The sequence below is a fragment of the Camelina sativa genome, chromosome 13, assembly GCF_030686135.1.
Source record: "Camelina sativa cultivar CO46 ecotype springtype chromosome 13, ASM3068613v1".
NCBI lineage: Eukaryota > Viridiplantae > Streptophyta > Magnoliopsida > Brassicales > Brassicaceae > Camelina > Camelina sativa.
In genome coordinates this window covers 3,579,268-3,602,250 of record NC_141892.1, presented here as the reverse complement: position 1 = coordinate 3,602,250, position 22,983 = coordinate 3,579,268, and the positions used below count along the sequence as shown (strand labels likewise).

The window sequence follows — 22,983 nt, the reverse complement described above, 5'->3', positions numbered from 1 at the left end:
CTTAGGAAAAAACAAGATCCAACCGCAGTACAAGAGCTACCGCTTTATATAAAAAAAAAGGGAACTTAATATATTATTCTGCATTCACATGCAATATTTTCTTCCATTGTGACTATATATTTTCATGAGAGGGAGATATTGGATAGCAGCCTTTCAAAACCGAGTTTTAATGCAATAAAATGAAAGAGAAACTATGACGAGAAGAGACCGACATCGAAACAAAAGTAAGAAATAACCCTGAGTAGCTCCACAATTTTTCTCTGCATAGATAGACTTCAGGGCTACGCACAGACAGACACCTTATGAACTACCTTGCACTACAAGTATTGTCAACACCTTGTGAACTTTCGCTTTGGGCAGCAACAAGATGGTCAACTCCAGTTGATAAGTATTTCCAAAGCCACCATTTTGTTACCACATAATCTCTCATGACTAATGACTTTTGAGGCTGTACCAAGAGACATGTGAAATGTCTACATTCCAACCGGACGAATGCCTTGACAAACTCACTGTAATCATCATCATCTCCCACGAAGATGTCCCCAAGGATAAGCATATAATTTGCAGGTGAACGAATATTAATTGACCAGATTAGAAGGTCCACTAGAAGCATCTCAAGTCTAGCAACTCTATCTCCTGAAAAAATATATATATATAAACCGATCGATATCAAGAAGAAGCATACTGTATATACATAAGTATTAGAGAGCGAGAGAGGAAAAAAAAAAGAGTATTACGAGATTTAAGGAATTAACCTTCAGCATGTATGAGCTCGAATCCGGGGTCGGTAGAAACATACTCGTTAAAATCATCATTGGTCTGCTTTATATAAGCCTTGATGAATACCTCACCGTTGTAACCGGATTTCTTTAGTGACTGTCTAATGTTTTGCGAAACATCCCTAACACCGTGACCTTCAGGCATCGGGCAATCCACAACGTCCCAGAAAACACATGTCTTCTTAGTGTCTGCATGAAATAGGGAAAACAAGAGATGAAGCAAAGGTAAAGCACATCTAACGCTTCATGAAGGCCAAGGAGATTGGAAATAAACAACATATATATAGATAGATAGAGAGAAAGATCTTACCGGAGAATTCAGACATGGTTTCTATAGGACGGCAAGAAGAGCGTGTTTCTATCGGACGGCAAGAAGAGCTTGTTGCGGCTTTCACAGTGTTTTTATTAACCGAGGGAGGTATTGGATAGAAGCCTTTCAAAACAAGAAGAAACCCGAGTTTTATGCAATAGTACATGTAAGAATTTACTTCAAGGCTACGACAGCCACCTTATGAACTTGCACTAACCATACAAGTATTATTATCAATACCTTGTGAACTTTGGCTTTGGGCAGCATCAAGATGGTCTCCCCCAACGCTAACCGTACAAGTATTATTGTCAATACCTTGTGAACTTTCGCTTTGGGCAGCAGCATCAAGATGGTCTCCTCCAGCGGTAACCGTACAAGTATTATTACTTTTGCTTAGGGCAGCAGCATCAAGATGGTCTCTTCCAGCGCTAACCATACAATTATTATTGTCAATACCTTGTGAACTTTCACTAAGGGCAGCATCATCAAGATGGTCTCCTCCAGTGGTAACCGTACAAGTATTATTGTCAATACATTGTGAACTTAATTTTGCTTAGGGCAGCAGCATCAAGATGGTCTCTTCCAGCGCTAACCATACAATTATTATTGTCAATACCTTGTGAACTTTCACTAAGGGCAGCATCATCAAGATGGTCTCCTCCAGCGGTAACCGTACAAGTATTATTGTCAACATCTTGTGAACTTTCGCTTTGGGCAGCATCATCAAGATGGTCTCCTCCAGCGCTAACCATACAATTATTATTGTCAATACCTTGTGAACTTTCACTAAGGGCAGCATCATCAAGATGGTCTCCTCCAGCGTTAAGAATACAAGTATTATTGTCATTACCTTGTGAACTTTCACTTAGGGCAGCATCGTCAAGATGGTCTCCTCCAGTTGATAGGCTTTTCCAAAGCCATTTCGTTACCGCATAATCCATCACTATAGACTTTTGAGGCTGTGCCAAGAGACACTTGTAACGTTCAACCTTCAAGGTGACAAATGCCTTGACGAACTCCCTGTAACCATCATCTCCCACGAAGATGTCCCCAAGGATAAGCATAAAATTTGCAGGTGGACGATTTTCAATTGCCTAGATTAGAAGGTCCACTAGAAGCATCTCAAGTCTAGCATCTCTATCTCCTGAAAATATATATATAAACCAATCGATATCAAGAAGAAGCACACATAAGTTGAAAAAATATATATAAACCGATCGATATCAAGAAGAAGCGAGTATTAAAAGAGATTCAAGGAATTAACAACCTGGTGGAGCAAGTATGATCTTGAATCCCGGGTCGGTAGAAGCATACTCGTTAAAATCATCATTGGTCTGATTCACATAAGCATTGATGGATACCTCACCCTTGTAACCGGATTTCTTAAGGGACTGTCTAATGTTCTGCGAAACATCCCTCACACCACCGTAACCTTCAGGCATCCGGCAATCCACGACGTCCCAGAAAACACATGTCTTCTCTGCGTTCTTAGTGACTGCGATCAGGGATACAAGAGATGAAGCAAAGGTAAGGCATCTAATTCAGCAGATCGTTATGAAGAGAAGAAAAAAAAAGAACACAGATATATCAGAGATTGGCAGATAGAGATCTTACCGATGTTACCGAATAAGTCGAAGTCTATATGCGTCGTACGGCCCAAATTTGGAAAGGGTGAGAAAAGATGAGGAGGTCCTCCCAGCGATAGGGTTTCCCAAAGCCATAACCCTCTTACTGTATCAAGGAGGTCCTTGGATGATGGAAGATGAGGCAGTGCCAAGAAAACATTGTGGAGATTCTGATTTTTCAAAAAGATGAGAGCCTTCTGAACTGGTGATGTTTCGATATGTCTCCAACGATGAGCATCATGTTTACTGGTGTGTAATAGCATCTGACTGCCTCTCCTAACAATTCCACTAAAATCTTTTTACGTCTCTCATCTTTAGCTTCTGAAAATATTTATATATATATATATAAACGCAGATGATCATCAAAGATACAGAGAAGATAGGTAAAACTGAGGGAGAGAAAAGGAGAGGGAGAGATTCTTCACCTGAAGGTACGTGTATAAGATTCACAGTACTACCTCCAATTTCACCAATGAACTTAAAAAAGTCCAAGTAAGGCCTGAATATAACATAACCCTTACCCTGATGAAGCGACTTATTCACGTTTCTAAAAACATCGGAAGCATGTACACCTTCTGGGATCGGGCATTCCTCCAAGTCCCAGATGACTACTGTTTCACGGCAGAGCTTGACGGGGACGTCAGACATGGTTTCGATCGGAGAGAGAAAAGAGAATTTAGGTGGTTTTAGATCTGTTTGGAGCGGCGGTGAGACTTGAGGTTTTTTTTTTTATGTTTTGTTTTTTTTTTTTTTGGTTACTTGAATTTGATCTACCTGGATATATATATATATATATATATATATATGGTATATGTCACAACACAAACTAATCGAAAACTTTACCTAGATATTGAATAAGAAAACATCACAGGCTATATAATAAGTTAAGCTATCGCAGCACATTAATCTACAGAGCAACTGTTCTAAGTAATAATCTCAAAATTGAAGTAAAGTTGTACAAAAAGACGTAGGAAACAAACAAACAAAAAACGCTCAGATCCAAACAAACAAACAGATTATGAAAATGAACAATCAAACAAGGCTGCTTAACTCGTTTAAGAGGACAACAAATCGGGAAAATAAAAACGAAATCCAGAGTATTCACTCTCTGCTTATATCTCACCATCACCCCCTAAAGCAGCTCAGAAACATTGAGCATGCAATGAGATGGATCTCTCTGCCAACGGCGGAAACCGTGATGATATATACTATATATGAAGTATGCGAGAATCCATTTTCCGCGATACAGTTCACTCCACCTAAGAGAGATATACAAAAAGCTTGTGTGACTTGTCAGACATGGATTGGAAAATTTTGACAAGAGTCCTTATAAAATGCATGCGGAGATGGTTTCATGTTGCGACAAGATAACGAAAGAGCTAATCAGTGAATATTACCATAGTCTATGTTGATTAGAACAATAATCAATGTTGCAGTTAGTCCGTTTTTTATACTATTAATTAAGTTTTGTTCAGTTGAATCCGAGAAGATATATATATATATATATATATATATAACAAGTGTGAATGATTGGGATTGAGTTTGTCTTGGGATGCTGTAATTTTGAATGTAGAAGAGGAAAGTTTTGTACTTTGAAGCAAAGATCACGAGGTATTTGATGACACTCTCAGAAATAAATTATATACAGACATCATCATTATATGATTGATATGGAGTAATACAGTAGATTAACTCATTTAATCATAATCATAAGTCAAAAGAAAAAAAACTCAAAAACTATGGGCTTTTTTTTTTTGTCTCTTTTAATCTCTATCAAACACGCTATTAAAACACTAACTGGCCCCCACAAAAATGCCGCAAAAGTCCAGCTAAAATCAATGGACTTTTAGCTAACCTCACACCCCCGTCACCTCAATCCTCATCACTTCCAACCAATACTTTACTCCCACGTGTAATCAACCAAAAGAGTTCACGCCAAAACCACAAAACACTATCCTGTCACGTTAGCCTTTCCCAAAACCACCTCCGTGATAAAATAGTCCTAGTCCTCTCTATTTCTACTCTCTCTCTCTCTCTCTCTCTCTCTCTCTATACTACCAAACAAACCCAACTCCAGACTTTTTTTTTTCATGGATTAATTAAGCAACGAAGACGAAGATAAAATTTCGAAAATATCTTAGAAAGAAATGGATAAATTCTCGTACAACTCGTATCCAGATTCAGCTGAATCGTCGCCTAGATCTCGCGACGTCGAGTTTGAGAACCCGCCGCCATGGGAGGACCACCAGCAGCAACAACAGCAGAGCTACAAGGTGAAGCTCATGTGCAGTTACGGCGGAAAGATCCAGCCGCGTCCACATGATAACCAGCTTACTTATGTTAACGGAGATACCAAAATCATGTCCGTAGATCGCGGCATCAGATTTCCCTCTTTGGTCTCCAAACTCTCCGCCGTCTGCAACGGCGGTGGCGGTGGCGGTGGCGGTGAGGGAGGAGGAGGAGTTGGTGAGATATCGTTCAAGTATCAGCTTCCAGGTGAGGATTTAGATGCGTTGATCTCGGTGACTAACGATGAAGATCTGGAGCACATGATGCATGAGTACGATCGATTGCTTCGTATGTCCTCTAACCCAGCTCGGATGCGTTTGTTTCTCTTCCCTTCTTCTACAATCTCCGGCGGTTTCGGCTCCGAAGGTTCCACTAAATCCGATCGAGATACGCTTAATCCTATCCCTAGCCGACCTGAATCGGAGAAATCTGTTTCCGCCGCTGATTTTTTGTTTGGATCGGAGAAAGCAGCTCCGATTCCTCCATCTCCAGTGAAGGTGGCTCAGCCGGTACAGGAACCGGCGGTGATCGAACCGCCGCTGCAGATGTTTGTAGATCAACGGATGTTACAGCCGGATCACGGCGTTAATCCGGCGGAGATTCAAAGACAAATCCAGGAGTTTCAGAGGATTCAAATCAGAGATCAAGAACAACAACAACAACAAATGCTACATCAGAATCAGCTTCATCATCAACAACAACAAGAGGCTATACATCAGAACCAGCTTCTTCAACAACAACAAGAGGCTATGCATCAGAATCAACTGCTTCAACAACAACAAGAGGCTATACATCAGAATCAGCTGCTTCAACAACAACAACAACAACAAGAGGCTGCTATGTACAGAAGAAAAGGCGAAGATGAAGGCGGACGATACTTTTCTCCAACATATGCTCAAAATCCGGCGGCGGCGGCCACGACGAATCCACAACCTCCGATTGGCTACTGGCAAGGAAACAACAACATTCCGGGGAACGTATACGCAACCACCACGTCACAGAATCTACCGGAGCAGCAGCAGCAGCAGCAGCAAGTGTATATGATTCCAGCTCAATCACAAGCTCCAGGGACAATATACCAAAGCGTCATGAGACCACCGACGGTACAAGGAAACCAAGGGTATTACCCACCTGTTCAGAGAATGCATCCTCATCCTGATGCATACATGGAGCAGCAGAACCAACCAGGTTACAACGTGGTTCAACCACAGCCACCGTATTCTGGTGGTCCACAAGTTATGACTAGTGTTGGTCCCCAAGTTATGACGAGTGTTGGTCCAACAATGGGGTTACAGGAACCATATTCACAGATGGGGAAACCTGTGTACTACACGGTGGCTGGGGATGGCATGATGGTTCAACCGCCACCACCTCAGCCTCAGCAGCAGCAGCAGCAATACCAGGGAGTCGGTCAACCGGTTAGTGGTATGACTGATCTGAGAACCGGTCCGGATGGGAAAGTGGTTAACATGGCTGCACCAAAAGTAACAGATTCGGTGTGAGTGTGTGAAATTGAGCTGATGATATCATTATCCATCCATATCTCCCAAAGTTTTTTTTATAATATCTGTAAAAGTGTTTTGGATCAAATTGGAATCTGGATTTCTGATGAATCAGTTGAAGCACTTTTGATGTTTTTTATTCTATTTGGGTAACTTTGTTTTTAAGAGTGTTCTGTTGTAACTTTTTTAAGTATGCTTTTTTGGACCTTTTCGTCTCCTGTCTCTTGTTAACCCACCCGTTTAGTGGTGATATAAACATTTTTATTATCCAATTGCAAATTACGTATCTTTAATTCACTCACACTGAAACAAGATTTTGAGAACTAGTAATCCATTTGTTTCCAATTTCAGCATTTGTTAAAACTTAAAAATTCGTTTTGTGAAAATTTTCATTGCATGTGGAAGTTAAATAGTATGGACATGTGTTGTTGGAAAAAATAGGTGTGTTAGGTGAGAAAGCATTGGATGTTAAAAAAGAGAGACTGACTTGCTCACACTTAACTAACTAATACACCATACATGACCCATACTTGTCGTATCATTTCATTTTAAATAATTTACTAAGGGACAATCATTATATTGTCATCACCATTATGATTATCATCATCTCAAGTCTTTTGTCCTTATTATTTTGTTGCTAAATTAATTACATGTCTCAATCCAGAAACCAGGTGTCCATATAAAAAGTTATCTTGTCTTTGTCATTCGGTTTAAATTGATTTCCTTCTTCCCCTTGCTCCCAAATTTGGCTTATCAATTTTATTTCTTGTCTCTTTACATCATTAATGGACGTCAATCAGATTGGTTCTCATTCGGATTTTTTTTTTTTTTCAAGTAGAGTTGTCAAAAACTTTGATATGATTATAGAAAAAATAAGGAACAAGCAAGACAACTACTGTATTCTGAAGTGTTGGCATAAAATAGTAGGTTACTATTTAGAACCAAAACCAAAAACCCCAATTAAAACCAAAAACCTTAACACCACTACGATCGACTACACAATGAAGAACCATCAGAAAACTAACCAAAAAAGAAAAAACCAAAAGCATTCGATCAGTTCATATATAACCAGATTCTCTTGTAACTAATCACTCCATCCCTCAATTTCTTCTTGAATAACTCTCAGTGTGTTCTTCCCATGTCCAGTCTTCATCTTGCAAAAGTAAGGCCTCAGCTTCTCCAAAAACTCTTGCAACATTGAAGTCATTTGTTTCTCCTTCATCACCTTCAACGCACACTGTGCCACAAAGTTGCCAAACTTATCATTAGCCATTCTCACCCATTCTCTATCATTCCCTCTAAACTCCTCCAACACTTTATCTCTCGCAAAAGCCGAGTTGAGACACTTCTCCACCACATAGCTTCCTAGTCTCTCCTCCGCCAACGTGAAGAAACTTCCACGAAGTCTCTCGGCGATTGCAGCTGTTGCACCAGGGTTCTGAAGTGTCAGAAAGTTCTGAACAACGTGTGTTCCGTAGGGGTCAAAAGATAACCAATCCGCGTTCTTGACGACGCACTCGAAGATTAGGTCTCTGTATTTGCCTCTGATCTCTTGAAACACATCGTTTAGGGCAAGGCATCCGGTTTCTAGCCTGGCGAGGTCTAGAGCGTAGTTGTACGTGAGCCTGTAGAGATCCTCCTTCCTGGTTTTATCGACGGCTCGTATCGCGGGGATGATCAAGCCACGACCGCATCTATTAGTCATGAGCGAGAAGAAGTTCATGCAGACGGCGCGGAATAGGAGATGATCTAAGACAGGGCTGCGTCTAAAGAGGGTTCGTAAAGCCTGTGAGCCGTATTGGTTCGCCGCCAAATCAAGAAAAGTGCAGTTGTTCTTGGTCAACAATGATCCAATCGCTGACAAGTGGCTCTCCCTCTCAGCCGTTGGATAGGTATCGAGACGTTGGAGGAACTTTTGGAACTCAGTGAAACGTTCTGCACACGTCATCATGTTCAAGAGTTCTGATAGAGAGTTACGATCTTTGACTACGCCGGGGCTCACGAAACTCTGAGAAGAAAAGAAGGGTTTGGCGGAGTTTGATCCGGAGGAAGAAGCACTTGGTTGGATCATCCTCGTCGGAGTGAACGGAGGAGCGTTAACGTTGAAGCGATCGACGGAGATATGACCAACGTTAAAAACGTTGACGTTGGGGTGGTTGTTGTTGCTGGCTTCTCCTGGGTTGTAACAGTTATAGTTGCCATAGAGATTAAGATTCTCGAAAGCGGTGAAAACAAGATCGTTTCCCCTATCGTTGGGCATAGGGTTTTTGCCATTATCATTCGACATAGCTTGGATTGTAAGAAAACAAAGAATGCGATCTGCTAAAGAAGAACCAGAAGGCTCGAGCGTTAAAAAAAAGAAGAAGAAAAAGATATTGTGTGTTGCAGAAGTGTTTGCGTGAGTTCTTATATAAAGAAGAGGAGATTGTGTATTCGGGGTTGTAAGAGGAATCGCAGGAGCTATAGAGATGCGAGCTCCGATCCTGAAGTCTTTTCTTATCGGATGTGGAAAGGTCTTCCTTTTTCGGTTAGGATTTGAAATATAAAAACTCGTTACTGTATCAATAAAATAACTAATAAACTTTAGAAAAAGATTAGAGTTCTTGATATTGTTTGGTTTTGCATTAAAAAAAAATTAAAATCATCACTGCAAATAAAGCAAAATATTTTGACTGAGTCTCTTTTGGGATTAAGAGCGTGAGTACTGCGTATTGTCACCAATTCAATGGTATTGGGATAACAGCAACTATGCCGTTTCATTGTCACCAATTCATAGATTGGGATAACAACAAGCCAATGGAAGAAGATATCTATGAAGTTGACAAATTTTGTGAAAAAAACTTGCAGCAAAAGAGTATAACGTAGAAACAGAACCTTGGGAAACATTTATTACATGATTTAAACCCCATTCAAAAAGATCCGAGAACAAAGAAAAGCAAACAAACATAGCCTTAGAAAGCCTAAAATCCAAAAACAGATGTTAAATCTTTGCCCCTTCTCAAGACAGAGTTTGACAAATGTATCTCGTCTCTTTATTAAATCTTGTTCATCTCAAAACAGACACTTTTACTGGAGACTTTGGCGGCTTCACTGAAAGAGCTTTGCGGAAGTTCTTTATTTAATGGGTCAAGAGTGAGTGAGTACTCTTGATAGTATGGTAAATCGCAGCTAATGCAGTAACCGAGGTGATGATTGGAAGTTGCCGTTGTGTATGGTAAAGGACTTGGTAGAAACTTGGGTAGGTGAGGCAAATCATACCCATCTTCAGGTAGAGAAGGTAGCCAGCGAAAGTGACTCCAGTCAAGTAAACCCCTGAGATTCTGTTGAAGATCGATAACATGGAGTTCATCTGAGGCTGGTAAACGGGAAGGTGAGGAGATAAAGGGCGAAAGCTTTGGGTTTTCGGTTCCTCGTGTGTTGCCTTTATATCCGCTGAGATTGTAGAGAACAAGCGTTTAGATGTTCCCACATCAAGAGCTCGGAATGATCGAGTCAATTGAGCTCCAAGAATTGCAGTTTCAGTAGCTTTTGACTGCTGCAAAAAATAGAGACATGGATCACCAGGCAAAAAAAAAAGTATAAGTTAAGCTGCTCCTTAAACATTAGAAAAGCAGAAATCAAAGAAAAATGTGGACAAAGACATTATTTTGCACCTCTCTCTCCTCTCTAATGGCATTGCTTGTGTTGTTAGTGCCCAAACCAGTACCAAGAATGTCACTCACAACAGGTTTCGACCTATAAAAGAAAACATGTCATAGTCAAAAAAAAAAAAAAAAAAAAAAAAAAAGACAACTCTTACAGATGGTATTATTAGCATCACAAAGAAACCAACCCGAAAGCTCTACACAAACTTGCATAGTTATGACCAGTATATGAACTACCCAATGAAGGTTGAGCATTGCCAGCAAGCTGCAAAACAAGAATGTTTCAAGAGCACTTACGTATATATAAAAAAAAAAACACTTTCTCTAAAACAGAAATATGGAACTAACACTCTTCTTCTTCTTCTTCATCCCAACTAAAAGCTTTCTCAATCAATCAATCAATCAATCAAAAGGGAAATTGCTGAAAGTCTTAAGAAGATCATTCCGGGTAAACAGATTCGTATCTACTTTCAAACACAATCTCATATTCTCAATTTTTTTGTGTATATGAAAGGATTAAATCACATAAATACACGAATTCTACAGATGAAGCGAAAACTAAGCAGAGCTCACATTAGGGAGCAAAGACGAAACTAAACGAATCCAAATATATATTTTTTTTCCGATCTACAAATAATTTCACCAGAGAGAAAGCAATCAACGAGTGAATAAATAATAACATACAGATTTGTAAGCAGAAAGAGGCGCAGAGACGACGTCGCGTCGGCGAATCGATCGGAAAAGAGCCGTGGCTGCCATCTTTTACAGATTCGGATCAGTGCTTTTGCTAATCTTCCTGCGAGAGCGATTCGAGACTAGTAAACCAAAACAAATGATCTCTCGATTAAATCATAATAAAATTAGAGGGTAATTTCGTAAATTATAAATTCCCCCAAAGTTATCCGCACGTTTTACAATGAGTTCTGGATCATAAACCTCTGGTTCGTTTAGCGGGTCTTCGATTTAAACTGTTCATGATGTAAGCTTTGTGAAAAAATTTTGAGCCCAAAGTAAAAAAGAAAACTATTGATCCCACATTCCCACCATCTAGTTTTTTTGATATATTGTGATGGTCATGTTTCTCGATGATCCAGCCTTTACTTTTGGTAAATTAAATAGAGATCATAACATATATATATATATATATATCTCGGTTTTGGATTTGTAGTTTCTCCACCATTTTACTTGCCAATATATTTGGTATGATGGAAGTGACAAAATCTTGAAACATTAACATAACAAAGGTTTTTTAGCAGAAAAACATTAAGTTTGGTTCACTGACAAAAGCTTATTATTTCAAGAACAGATCCATCGCTCGCTCTTCTAAAGGCAAAAGTTTCTTGGACATAGAGAACCCACCATCATCTATCCTAATCTCTTAAAAAAAAACCCATGTGGCAAGAATTTACGAAATCTAGTTACTCTCTTCACTTTTTCACTTCCTCGTACTCTGCCTCTTGAGCTTGATCACTGCTGCCGCCTCCCTCAGAAGATCCTCCTCCTGGTGCAGCGCCGCCACCTGAACCACCAGACATGTGCTCTCCAATCTTAGAAAGAGCTTTGTTTGCTGCCTCCAGCTTGGCCTTGATCTCATTGACATCATCCCCAGACGAAGCGCTCCTCAGATTCGCCACTGCATCTTCAATCTCCTTGGCAACTTCACTTGGGATCTTCTCTCTGTATTCACCAAGACTCTTCTCTATGCTGTAAATTGTCGTGTCCGCTGTGTTCTTGGTGTCGATCAACTCTTTTCTTTCTTGGTCTTTCTGAGCATGCAACTCTGCTTCTCTCACCATCTTCTGGATATCATCCTCTGAGAGCCCACCAGAGGACCGGATTGTGATCTGTTGTTCTTTACCAGTCGTCTTGTCCTTGGCGGAAACAGTGACAATGCCATTGGCATCAATGTCAAATGTCACTTCGATCTGAGGAGTCCCTCTTGGACCTGGTGGAATTCCTACTAGATCAAATTCTCCCATTAGCTTGTTGTCTGATGCCATTTCACGTTCACCTTGAAGCACCTTGATCCCAACTTGAGTCTGATTATCGGCTGCAGTTGAGAACACCTTCAAAAGAATAACACGAGAGAATCAACATTTTAGCAAAAAACTTCACCAAAATAATGGTTGCTTAGGATATATAGCTTATCAATTAGTATATCACAGGAATGTGCTCCGATCCATTAAATTAAAAACAGTAGGAATCAATGCCGAGAGGAGTAACCCGAGCATGCCTTGCTAAGACACTACATATCCAACTCTCATAGCTTCCTCATACTACCCTAGTTTTGCCTTAGTTCAATGTAATCGTCAGGGATCCCCTAGTTAGTTAGTAATTTTCCATCAAAAACATTAAATTTTTACGGGCATACCTGACTCTTCTTTGTGGGGATGGTTGTGTTTCGGCTGATCAGTCTTGTAAAGATCCCACCAAGTGTTTCAATACCGAGTGATAGAGGTGTGACATCCAGAAGCAACAGTTCTTTGACATCACCACGAAGGATACCACCTTGAATAGCAGCTCCCATAGCAACAGCCTCATCAGGATTAACACCTTTGCTTGGACTCTTCCCAAAGATCTCCGCAACAATAGATTGTACCTTGGGGACACGAGTCATTCCTCCAACTAGAAGAACCTCATCAACTTCCTTGGGACTTATACCGGCATCCTTGAGACAGTTGTTGCAAGGATCGCGGGTCTTCTCAATCAAGTGATTCACCAGACTCTCAAACTTTGACCTTGTTAGGGTGATGTTGAAATGCTTTGCTCCAGATGCATCAGCTGTGATAAATGGGAGATTAATTTCAGTTTGGGAAGTCGATGACAGTTCAATCTTTGCTTTCTCAGCTGCTTCTCGAAGCCTCTGCAGAGCAAGTTTGTCTTTGGCGAGATCTATTCCCTCAGTGTTCTTGAACTCATTCACCAAGAAGTCTAGCAGAGTGTTATCGAAATCCTCTCCTCCCAAGAAGGTATCACCATTGGTGGCTTTCACCTGCAAAGAAGCAATTTAACAATTAAGAAAGATCCTTAAAAAAAAAAACAGAACAGGCAACAGATACATAAAACCAACTGGGAGATGAGTACCTCGAAAACACCATTGGAAATCTCCAAAACAGATACATCAAAAGTCCCACCACCAAGATCAAAGACAGCAATCAAACCCTCCTTGTTGGTCATTCCATAGGACAGAGCAGCAGCCGTGGGTTCATTTATGATTCTCTCGACATCAAGACCAGCAATTCTCCCGGCATCTTTTGTTGCTTGCCTCTGAGCATCATTAAAGTAAGCTGGAACGGTGATAACGGCCTTTCTGACTGACCTTCCAAGGTAAGCTTCAGCTGTCTCTTTCATCTTAGTCAACACAAACGCTCCAATCTGACTAGGAGAATACTGCTGACCATTGGCTTCAACCCACGCATCGCCATTAGGTGCAGGCACAATCTTGTAAGGCACCATCTTCATTTCTTTCTGTGTTTGTGGATCATTGTATAGTCTCCCAACCAAACGTTTTGTTCCAGATATTGTGTTCGCCGCATTAGTGACAGCTTGTCGTTTGGCTGGTATACCCACAAGAAGCTCCCCTTTCGAGGTGAACGCTACAACTGATGGTGTGGTTCGAGCACCTTCAGCATTTTCAATGACTTTGGGATTCTACAAATCAGATTAAAACACACAAAGTAAGCTCAAACATTCCTAAATAAAACCTAAACCATACATATCATCGAACTCACCTTCCCCTCCATGACTGCAACACAGGAATTAGTAGTACCCAAATCAATACCGATGACATCACTCCCAGCAGGCTTTGAGCTGAACCAAATAGAAGGAAAAACTTTTAAAAACAGAAACATAGCAAGATCTTGACGGCGCTAGCAAAATAGATGGAGAAATCAATACCTAAATGCTCTAGCTAAGCTTCTCAAATTCTGACCGAGATACGAATTGTTCAACGACGTTTTCCCACTGCTCGACAGCTGCAACAAAAATAGACCAGATCAGGCCGAGGAGAACCCACAAACACCATTTTCCAGTAAGAACGAGTCAAAACAAAATCGGATCATGTAATTAGCTCACTTGTAAACTCCGATTTCGTGTACAGATCGTGTAAAGAAAGAGAGAAAAAAAAAACAGCGAGAAGAAGATAGAAAGACTTACGACTCTGTAAGCTGATAAAGGAGCGGAAGCGACTTCACGGCGTCGGAATGAGCGGAGGAGAGCTGCGGAAGCCATGGTATTTTTTTGGAAATTCAAGAGGTGCTTAGATCAGCTAAGGAAGACGCAAAATGATGCGGATGAAATTGGGTGTTAGGGTTTAGGGTTTTTCAAGGTAAGAAAGTTGTTTTTCTAGAGGAAGATGGAAGCTTCTCGACGTCGACGCCCCAAGTCTAATTTTTGCGTCTATTAAATAAACTTAAAGAAAAATACAGACGATGTCGTTTTTGAGCTCAAAATACGTGAAGACCAAGCACAAGGAGATGCTGTTGCCACGTGGTATAAGTCGATTTAGAGTAGTGAATACAATATTAAAAATTTAGGAAGTAGGAGGACCGAATAACAATTTGTTTTGTAAAATTAAGTACGATCGAAAGTATTACACATCTTGAATTTTAGGCCGTTCGATCTCACCGACTTAACCGTAGCGGTGCCTAGACCAAACCAAACCAAAATTACAATCCGGTTTAGGCTACCTCTTAGTACAGTACTCGGAACAAGAAAGGAAACAGCTCAGACTGATTCCCTCTTCTTTCTGATCACCAAACTTAGTCATGGTGGATTCTTCGAAAGCCATTGATTATATTCATCCATTCTTATGATAAACGAGCTTGAACTAGATGTTCCACCTCCCCCATAAGCCTTTTCCAAATTATAAAAACATATATAAGTCTAATTGATCACTAAAACCAATTAAGAAACAAGATGTTACAGTCATAAACAAACAAACCTTGGCAACTTCAGATGTATCAGTTATATCATCAGTACTTCTCAAGCACATTTTCAGGTTGTTCCTTTGCATAAATGTAACAGCTCCTATTGGCCTGCTAACAAAGAGATGTTACCAACCCCTACTCTATCCACAATTCTTCATTACAAGCAAAAAGCGTCATAAGGAAATTAAATTTACCTCAGACCAGCTGCAGAACTTTGTAGACTAAGTAACTTTCCAAGTTCATCGCTTAGATGATTGTTACCGTCTGCGCGAATTCCCTATGCGTAAAAACAAAATCTAGTCTGTCTCAATCAATGATTTTTCTTTTAAACAAAAGAGGATTTTTGATTGCAACAAAAAGGTTAAAATGCTAAATTTACCAAACAGTCTCCATATAACCCTCTTCCCAAACTGATCTTGCAAGCTTTACTCAACTTTAGCACTTTCTTTGCATCAGTAAGCCGAGATGAAAAATATGAATTCCCATAAGCAATGAGATCCGCCGAACTTATTCTTAACAACTGTAATAACATAGAGACATGAAATCATTCACTAATGAATGGGGTATAAAGACATGCTCAGATTCTAAGTAAAATGATTTCACAACGGGTAAACAATATTTAGAGGCAAAGAGTATATATATTCAGACCTGTTCGTACATGTAAGAATTGGTGATACAGTTGAGCCTTGAGCGCCAATCCTTAAGACCGAAGCTGAAAGATTTGATATCTGGTAACCTCCATCGTCGAAGATCAATATCTTCAATATAATCAAGAACTAATTCAATCCGAGCTTTGTCTTCTACACTTAACAAACTGAGAGTTTCTACCTAGCCAATAGATACAAACAACATATGACTTTTACAGTAGAAAGACTAATCGAAGCAGTGTCATTTACTCATTAATCATTTTGTCCTGACGACTAACCTCCTCAGGAGATCTTTGATCTGTGAGTTTAGTGGAGAAATATTCATACACAGCCTTTGAGCTACTCGTTTCAGTATCAACATTAATCTCAAGCCTCGTCTTGTGCTCTTCCTTTATCGAACCAATCCTTGTCAATGCCGAGTTCCGATGATCAAAGCATATGATCCTAAACCCCAAAGAACCAAAATTAAACCCCTCAAAGGACTTAACTTTTTAATGAAACCAAAACAGTTATAAACTGAATCATACTCGCAAGCTGTTTTCCCGCAAGCAAAGTCCTTCGGAACAACAAAATCGAGAAGATAACACCTCTCGAACCCATCCAAACAAAAATCTTCAACCCTACAAGTTTTGTCCCCCAAATTCACAGTTACATCAAAAACGATACAACTCAAAACCTATTGAAATTGGGTAAAAAATGGTGAGAGAGAAATGTTGACCTAAAGGGTACAACGGAAGAAAAGGGTAAGATGAGACAGGGAATACGGAGGCGAGAGTGGTAGAGATGAGCGAAGAGAGCTGAAAAAGCGCCGGAGAAGGATGGATAATTGTATAGCACTAAGTTTGGTACTTTCTCTTCCAACGCATTAGCTATGGCTTCGAGCGCCGCATCAGATCGGAAACTACGGTTAGCTTCGAATCGAAGTTTTTTACATGAGTCATAAACCGCCGGCAGAATTCTCCCGGAGAATTGCCGGAAAATCATCGATTGCTGCTGCGATTTTGGTAAGGTTTTTACTAGTAATACTAGAAAATGCTACAAAATAAAATTAAGCTAATGTATTTATTTATTTATGTGTTATATATTGTATGAAACGATACAGGGATTAGATTCTCTTCTCGTAATACAGCTTTTGTTTGATCCTGCAGTTGGTATCAATTGATTTTTTTTTTTCTCTCTAATTTAGCTTTTTATTTTCCTTCTATATCAATTAATTTTCTTTGTAACACAAATATGAATTGAAGAAAAAATATCTTTAGATTAAAATATTAAATTGATACAAAAAAAAATAGTTTATATTTTTTTATTTAGACATGAATGATCGAAATACTAATATCACTTCTCACATTTCTTGGTACACTTGTTTGAGCATGATTCCACACAAGTTGATACTCTTTTCACATCTGTCCATACCACACAAACACCAACCAAAACCATTAAACAACGTCAAATAAAATACACAATATCATAATCTCAACTACATATATATATATATATATATGGTTTTCCATTTGAAGAATAAGAAAAATGAAGGGGAAAAAAACATAAAATTGTAGTATACTTATGCTTATGTAACAACTAACAACCATTCCTAAACACTGTTATGACTTAGAGGGTATAAAACAAAGTATAACAGAAGTAAAAAAAAAAACATTTACTCGGATTTTGGAGGGAAGAATGAGAAACACAATGAGATGCGCAACCAAGTTTGCAGAAATATTCAGAATCATGAACTTTTTTGGAAGAAAGAGATGGTGGTAGAAGACAGGTTTTCACACACTTAAATGGACACTTCAAAAACGCTGGAAACTTTGACCCAGCTTTACACTCCATAAGACAAATTGGATAACATCGCTCAAAAGCGACAGCCTCTGTTTGAGTCAGAAGGTTCCCTATCATCATGACTACTGTTACAACAACCAACATTGCCACTCTTTTGCCCTCCATTTCTTTCCTCTCTAGCTAGATGATACAACTTTCTTTTCTTTCTTCTTTTTTTTTTCTCTAAATAGTGAAAGACTGAAAGTGTTGTTTTGTAAGTTGTGGATGCTGGTTGTGTTAACATGGTCTGTTTATATAGTGAATTAGTCATTGTATATTAGTACTATCAAATCCATATTGAGCCACAAATTAGACCATAATCTCTGATTTGTGATAACGACATATAGTGGGAAATCATATCTACATTAATTGTTTTCGTTTAGGATTTGGAAATCTCTATATAATTGATGATCTGAGTATACATGTTTATATTGGACCCAATAAGGGAAATTATTTATAGATTGTTTTGTTTAGGATTTGGAGATCTCTATCTAATTGATAATTGATAATGATGATCGAGTATACATGATTATATTAACCTAATAAGAAAAATTATTTATAGATTGTTTTGTTTAGGATTTGGAGATCTCCATCTAATTAATTAGGAAATTACTAATGATGATCGAGTATATATGTTAACATGTTTATGTATGTACAGTACACATACTTATTACTTGTGGCGGGAAAAGGGGATCAGCTGACCATGTTCCGAAATCATTGTAATAAAAGTGGCACAGATGAATAGATGATGGTTTATTTGTTATATTCTTTCAATACCCCTAATGTTCTTGGAAACTCCCTACTAAAACGACAGCAGAATTATGATAAAACCCCAGAGTCACTTTGATGACAAACTTCAAGAACTATTTGATTAGAAATAAGTAACAATGACTGACGGGAAAGAAAAAAAAATTAAGCCTTCAACTTGGAATCAGAATTCTTCTTGCACCGAGACAACATGTTCATGTAAAGCTGGCACTTACTGATGTCTGTTCCAAATTCGTGGAGGCACTACCACAAACACAAACAAACAAAAAAAGCTTCGTAACATTAGTCTAGAGTAACAAAAACAGAGTCTCGAGTACTCAACGTAAGTCTAGACTAATTGTGAATATAGCAAAAGGCTGGAATATTTGTATTCTAGATGGAATATTTGTATTCTAGACTTACATTTTGGAAAGTTTTGTCTTGAGTGTCACATGAATTAATGGGAACTGCTACGGGAGCTATAGAGGCAGCCTGGGAGACCAACTCGGTTCCTCGTGGGCACAACACAGCTGCGGATTTTAACCAAATCATTATCTATAACTAAAAAGGTTTAAAACTTAATTGTAAATAGAATTAATTAAAGTGAATACCTCTAGCAAAGATTAGAAACCGAGATTCTTTGTCGCTACTAGCCGGATCATCGCCAACCACATCGTACAACTTGAAATTAGAATTCTTCTTGCAATGAGACAATGTGCTCATGTAGAACTGACACTTACTGATGTCTGTTTCATACTCGTGGAGGCACTACACACAAACAAGAAGAGCTTCTAATATATAGCATAATTCAACAATAAAAGAACGAAAAACAGAATGCTGAAGTAAGCCTAGCTACTAGCTAGGTTCATTTTGAATAGGCAGAAGTCTGGAAACATATCATTATATATGTGTGAACAGAGATTGATTAAAAGATAGGGAAGCTAAAGGGCTAACTTACATTTTGGAAAGCTTTGCTCTGAGTATCACATGGACTAATGGCAGCTGGCAAAGGGTTAGAGACCACTCGAGGTGCTGGGCACAATAGAGCTGTGGATCAAACCAAATCATTATGTAAATAGAAATGTTTTAAAGCATTTAAGAAAGGCAAACAGAATAGTTAAAGCGCCTACTTCGAACCGTGTTCCCAAACAGAGATTCACCATGGCTAGTAGCTCTATCCTGATCATTGCTACTAGCCCTATCATTGCGACTAGCCCGATCTCTACTAACCCTACGCATACTTCGAAGTTTGCTATGAAACAGAGAATATTCATCTTTATCGTTTTATGCTCTGTATGAATCAGCATCGCTACTAGCACTATACGTTGGCGTCTGGACAACCAAGAAAACAAATTATAAATGATCACATGGATAAATTTAAAAATACAACCATTGTGAGCTGGAAGACGAAGAAAAAAGAAAATTACATAATAAGAAGACACCTATAAAGCTAAACAATAAGAGAAGTGTCTTAAAAATAAAAGAAAAATTAGTTTAAAGTATTTGAACAATAGTCTTTGAAAATTGACATTGTCTTTCAAAACACAAATGTTCAGATGTGCTACTGAAGTATACCAGTATGAGAAGATGAACTGCGTGCAGGTGCAGGAGCAGAGGATGATACAGATGTAGATTGCAGGTGCAGGTCGAGGTTTAGGCGAAGAGCGAGGAGCAGAGGCTGCTACAGGTACAGGTCGAGGTTGAGGTGAAGAGCGAGCAGTAGAAGATGCTGATGAAGGTGCAGGTCGAGGTCGAGGAGAAGATCTGCTGCTGCCTGAACAACCAAGAGATATCATTCGATTCATTAAACAACAATGACCGTAGATCCATGAGAAATAATATGGTAGAAAATGAAATTTACCTGAAGTGTCACGAGATCGGCTGCGTGCAGCTGCTGGCCGAGGGCTATTAGAGGAAGAAGATCTTCTTTCTACACAACCGAGTTGGAACAAAGAAGTAACATCATTACATAATTACCATGAAACATATAAAGCTTCGACCATCTTCAACCAATTCCTTACATTTTATACTCTGTTTGACCACTCTTTAATTAGTAAGTTATTAAATTTTGTTCCAAACAATAACCTTTGATTCTAAAGGTATGAAGAGAGCGCATAATTTCCAAATAAGTTACTTACCAGTCCGACGAGGCGAAGGCGAGCTACGGGATGAGGATGATCTCCCTGCACAAACCGAGAAAAAAAAATCCCAACAAACTTTAAAACCAAAATAATTGCTCAAGAGACACAGATAACTTTCTCCAATCGATAACCGATCAACTACCCGAAGATCTAACACAAGAAGCATAGAAAATGAGAACCATCGATCGGAAACCCTAGATTTAATGAAGTAAACACAAATCTCTAGCATGTATATACAGGACAGACCCAAACGTCTTCAAAACCAAATTCAACATCTGAAATATGAAGAAAAAAAGGTCTAACCTTCTTCATGTCTGCGTCTAGGCATTATGAAACTTTTGGATGAAGAATTATCCGGCGATAACCAAATGTTTTTCTACGGCCAAACAAATCTAGCTAAGCAGATATATCTTATATTTAAAAATGTACGATCTTCCCTAACATATATAAGTATAACGTATAACACTTGTGCCCCAAGCCGAAAAAACATAGGGCATTGTTATTAAAAAAATATTGTTCAACAAGGGCATTGTTATTAAAAAAATATTGTTCAACAAGCTGCTTGAAGCGTACGTCAACTGCATACAAACATTTCAACTAATTTATGTAATGGATGTTATTTTGCCCAAAGGTTTAAAGAATCAACTGCTAATAAGAGTTTAAAGAATCAACTGCTAAAAAGAGTTTAAAGTTGCTGAGAATTTTAAAATGTTATTTAAAATAGCCAACACAGAAACTTGGTGCCGATCTCATCACCACCAAAAACCATTGCTAGTTACCGTCGTTTTCCTCTCAAACCGGCTATCCCGTTGAAATTAACGTAAACAGAACAGGCATTAGATTTGAGAAGTACTGTATACATAAAAACACAGTCTTGAAACAAAGCTGGAGAATGAACGACACAAACAAAATAAGTAGGTTTCAACAATTAGAATAGAGTTTTCCATTGATTTTTCTTCATTAACATAAACGATCCCATAAAACCAGTTAAAAAAAACACATAACAGATCCAAATCTTTCAACAAGAAAAGGAAAACCATCAGACTTCAACTACTAAATACTAAAGACACCAGAACTGATCTTAGCGCAGACATCTCGACTAGTTGATGGGGAAACACGCTTAAGCAGCAATCATGGAACCAGATTTCTTCTTGCATTCACTCAGCACGTCCATGTAGTACTGGCACTTGCTGATGTCGCTTCCAAAATTGTTGACGCACTACACAAAAACAATAAGATGATAGCCAATATCAACCAGATAACCTCGTATACACATACAGTAGTATTCATCAAAAATCAACAAACAAACTAAAAAAAATCATCACATCCAGAGTCTTCTGAGCTTAAGAATAAGCTAAAAGCACATCAACAACACATCACGTTCTATTGTATTCATTCTCTCCATAGAATCTACAATCGTAGGGTGACGAATACCCAACATAAACAAGACCAATGTCGATCTAGCTACTGATTCACATTCAACACTAATATATATAAACAATCACTTAGCTAGGTTTTTTAAAACAAATGCTCAGAAAAAGATAGGAATCAACCAAAAATGCTCAACGAGGATAAAGAAAGTATGATTATTAGCTTACATCTTGGAAAGCCTTGGACTGGATGTCACAAGCACTCATGCTATTTGCAACAGGCGAAGCAGGGGGGGCAGCCTGAGAAGCAACGGTTTCGACCTTAATGGTTCGTGGGCCGAACACAGATTCCGCAATCCTGTGTCCAAATGCGTTTCCAGTACCCCAAGCAACACCTAATTCCAAATACACAATAGCTCATAAGAAACCAAACCACTAATCAATGAAACAAAATGCTTTTTTAAAATAGATAAAGCACAATACCATCAGCTATGGTTGAGCCAAGACTGCCAAAGATACCAACACCACCATTAGGTTGAGCTGTTGCTGGAGGAGGAGCACTTTTAACTGAAACCCCAGAAAAAAACAAAACCACAATTACATAACAGAACAGAGCAAATCTACAAAGCTTACACACTTGGATTATTATTAGAATATACCAGTTTGAGGAGGAGGGCTTCGTACAGATGTAGAGCGAGGAGGACGATAACCACCAGATCTTCTGGCACACAATAAATTTAATTAAAAAAAGAAAAACAATTTCTTCCTCGCCACCACAAAAAAAAAAAAACATAAACCCTAAACAAAAAATGTCGTGTTCCTCAGCCCTAATCTCGCTCAGGAGACTGAAATATTCTCTAATCGGAAGTTATAAACCAAATTGCAACATTAAAGGAGAGGAATTTCACAAACCCAGAAACAAACCCTAGACTAAAAAAGCATACGCATACGCAAATGCAAATCCTAATATACCAAAATGTGAAAGGAAGAGATCTGAGAAATCGGAAAAGGGAAAAATCACTGGAGCTACCTCGAGGCATTTTTGAATCTCAGGTGTTGATGATGATTAACTGAAGAATATAATTACCCGGCGAAAGCTTCACGATACTTTTATGACCTAAAAAAAACAGACACCAGAACGCCGAAATGTACTTATAAGAAGAACACGAAATAATCAGAT

The 22,983-nt window shown here is 38.9% G+C and overlaps 8 protein-coding genes, 1 long non-coding RNA gene and 1 pseudogene across 12 annotated transcripts; 1 reads left to right on the top strand and 9 right to left on the bottom strand.

The window, feature by feature from the left end:
- Positions 1-26: 26 nt before the first annotated feature.
- On the bottom strand, positions 27-1,525 carry LOC104734959 (uncharacterized). The gene is made up of 4 exons (XM_019234406.2): positions 1,330-1,525; positions 1,090-1,212; positions 756-968; positions 27-636 (listed from the first exon to the last, which is right to left on the bottom strand). Exons 1-4 carry the CDS (start codon positions 1,523-1,525, stop codon positions 308-310), a joined length of 861 nt encoding a protein of 286 aa, XP_019089951.1. The 3' UTR covers positions 27-307.
- A 3,123-nt stretch (positions 1,526-4,648) lies between these two features.
- LOC104734957 (uncharacterized) lies at positions 4,649-6,777 on the top strand. The gene has a single exon (XM_087481085.1). It carries the CDS (start codon positions 4,862-4,864, stop codon positions 6,503-6,505), a length of 1,644 nt encoding a protein of 547 aa, XP_087337211.1. The 5' UTR covers positions 4,649-4,861; the 3' UTR covers positions 6,506-6,777.
- Positions 6,778-7,471: 694 nt separating this feature from the next.
- LOC104737908 (putative pumilio homolog 21) lies at positions 7,472-8,834 on the bottom strand. Its single transcript, XM_010458157.3, has one exon. The coding sequence runs from the start codon at positions 8,790-8,792 to the stop codon at positions 7,590-7,592; it is 1,203 nt and encodes a 400-aa protein (XP_010456459.2). The 5' UTR covers positions 8,793-8,834; the 3' UTR covers positions 7,472-7,589.
- A 528-nt stretch (positions 8,835-9,362) lies between these two features.
- On the bottom strand, positions 9,363-11,081 carry LOC104734955 (succinate dehydrogenase subunit 3-1, mitochondrial). Of its 3 annotated transcripts, none has more exons than XM_010454650.3 (4): positions 10,834-11,081; positions 10,338-10,414; positions 10,159-10,240; positions 9,363-10,040 (listed from the first exon to the last, which is right to left on the bottom strand). In XM_010454650.3, the coding sequence occupies exons 1-4, from the start codon at positions 10,906-10,908 to the stop codon at positions 9,624-9,626; spliced, it is 651 nt and encodes a 216-aa protein (XP_010452952.2). In that variant the 5' UTR covers positions 10,909-11,081; the 3' UTR covers positions 9,363-9,623. The 3 variants fall into 3 exon arrangements, with proteins under 3 accessions (XP_010452952.2, XP_010452954.2, XP_087337213.1); XM_010454652.2 differs by having other exon boundaries at positions 10,334-10,414; positions 10,834-11,002; XM_087481087.1 differs by having other exon boundaries at positions 9,363-10,037; positions 10,834-11,000.
- A 280-nt stretch (positions 11,082-11,361) lies between these two features.
- On the bottom strand, positions 11,362-14,627 carry LOC104734952 (heat shock 70 kDa protein 10, mitochondrial). The gene is made up of 6 exons (XM_010454648.3): positions 14,305-14,627; positions 14,047-14,123; positions 13,881-13,959; positions 13,234-13,800; positions 12,521-13,141; positions 11,362-12,215 (listed from the first exon to the last, which is right to left on the bottom strand). Exons 1-6 carry the CDS (start codon positions 14,377-14,379, stop codon positions 11,577-11,579), a joined length of 2,058 nt encoding a protein of 685 aa, XP_010452950.2. The 5' UTR covers positions 14,380-14,627; the 3' UTR covers positions 11,362-11,576.
- Positions 14,628-14,656: 29 nt separating this feature from the next.
- On the bottom strand, positions 14,657-16,819 carry LOC104734953 (uncharacterized). Of its 2 annotated transcripts, none has more exons than XR_015577858.1 (8): positions 16,443-16,815; positions 16,252-16,344; positions 16,003-16,168; positions 15,726-15,905; positions 15,457-15,597; positions 15,272-15,373; positions 15,092-15,185; positions 14,657-15,003 (listed from the first exon to the last, which is right to left on the bottom strand). XR_015577858.1 is itself a non-coding variant. In XM_010454649.3 (8 exons), the coding sequence occupies exons 1-8, from the start codon at positions 16,706-16,708 to the stop codon at positions 14,914-14,916; spliced, it is 1,113 nt and encodes a 370-aa protein (XP_010452951.1). In that variant the 5' UTR covers positions 16,709-16,819; the 3' UTR covers positions 14,657-14,913. The 2 variants fall into 2 exon arrangements, 1 of the variants encoding a protein (XP_010452951.1); XM_010454649.3 differs by having other exon boundaries at positions 15,272-15,354; positions 16,443-16,819.
- Positions 16,820-17,059: 240 nt separating this feature from the next.
- On the bottom strand, positions 17,060-17,878 carry LOC104734951 (thionin-like protein 2 pseudogene; annotated as a pseudogene).
- Positions 17,879-18,331: 453 nt separating this feature from the next.
- LOC147929173 (uncharacterized) lies at positions 18,332-19,361 on the bottom strand. Its single transcript, XM_087481084.1, has 4 exons — positions 19,251-19,361; positions 18,904-19,060; positions 18,716-18,822; positions 18,332-18,556 (listed from the first exon to the last, which is right to left on the bottom strand). Exons 2-4 carry the CDS (start codon positions 19,013-19,015, stop codon positions 18,458-18,460), a joined length of 318 nt encoding a protein of 105 aa, XP_087337210.1. The 5' UTR covers positions 19,016-19,060; positions 19,251-19,361; the 3' UTR covers positions 18,332-18,457.
- Positions 19,362-19,930: 569 nt separating this feature from the next.
- On the bottom strand, positions 19,931-20,564 carry LOC147929172 (uncharacterized). Its single transcript, XR_015577857.1, has 3 exons — positions 20,431-20,564; positions 20,154-20,222; positions 19,931-20,066 (listed from the first exon to the last, which is right to left on the bottom strand). It is a non-coding gene; the product is annotated as an uncharacterized LOC147929172 (long non-coding RNA).
- Positions 20,565-21,352: 788 nt separating this feature from the next.
- On the bottom strand, positions 21,353-22,843 carry LOC104737907 (uncharacterized). Its single transcript, XM_087482379.1, has 6 exons — positions 22,834-22,843; positions 22,748-22,766; positions 22,463-22,524; positions 22,287-22,370; positions 22,032-22,198; positions 21,353-21,652 (listed from the first exon to the last, which is right to left on the bottom strand). The coding sequence occupies exons 1-6, from the start codon at positions 22,841-22,843 to the stop codon at positions 21,554-21,556; spliced, it is 441 nt and encodes a 146-aa protein (XP_087338505.1). The 3' UTR covers positions 21,353-21,553.
- Positions 22,844-22,983: the final 140 nt, after the last annotated feature.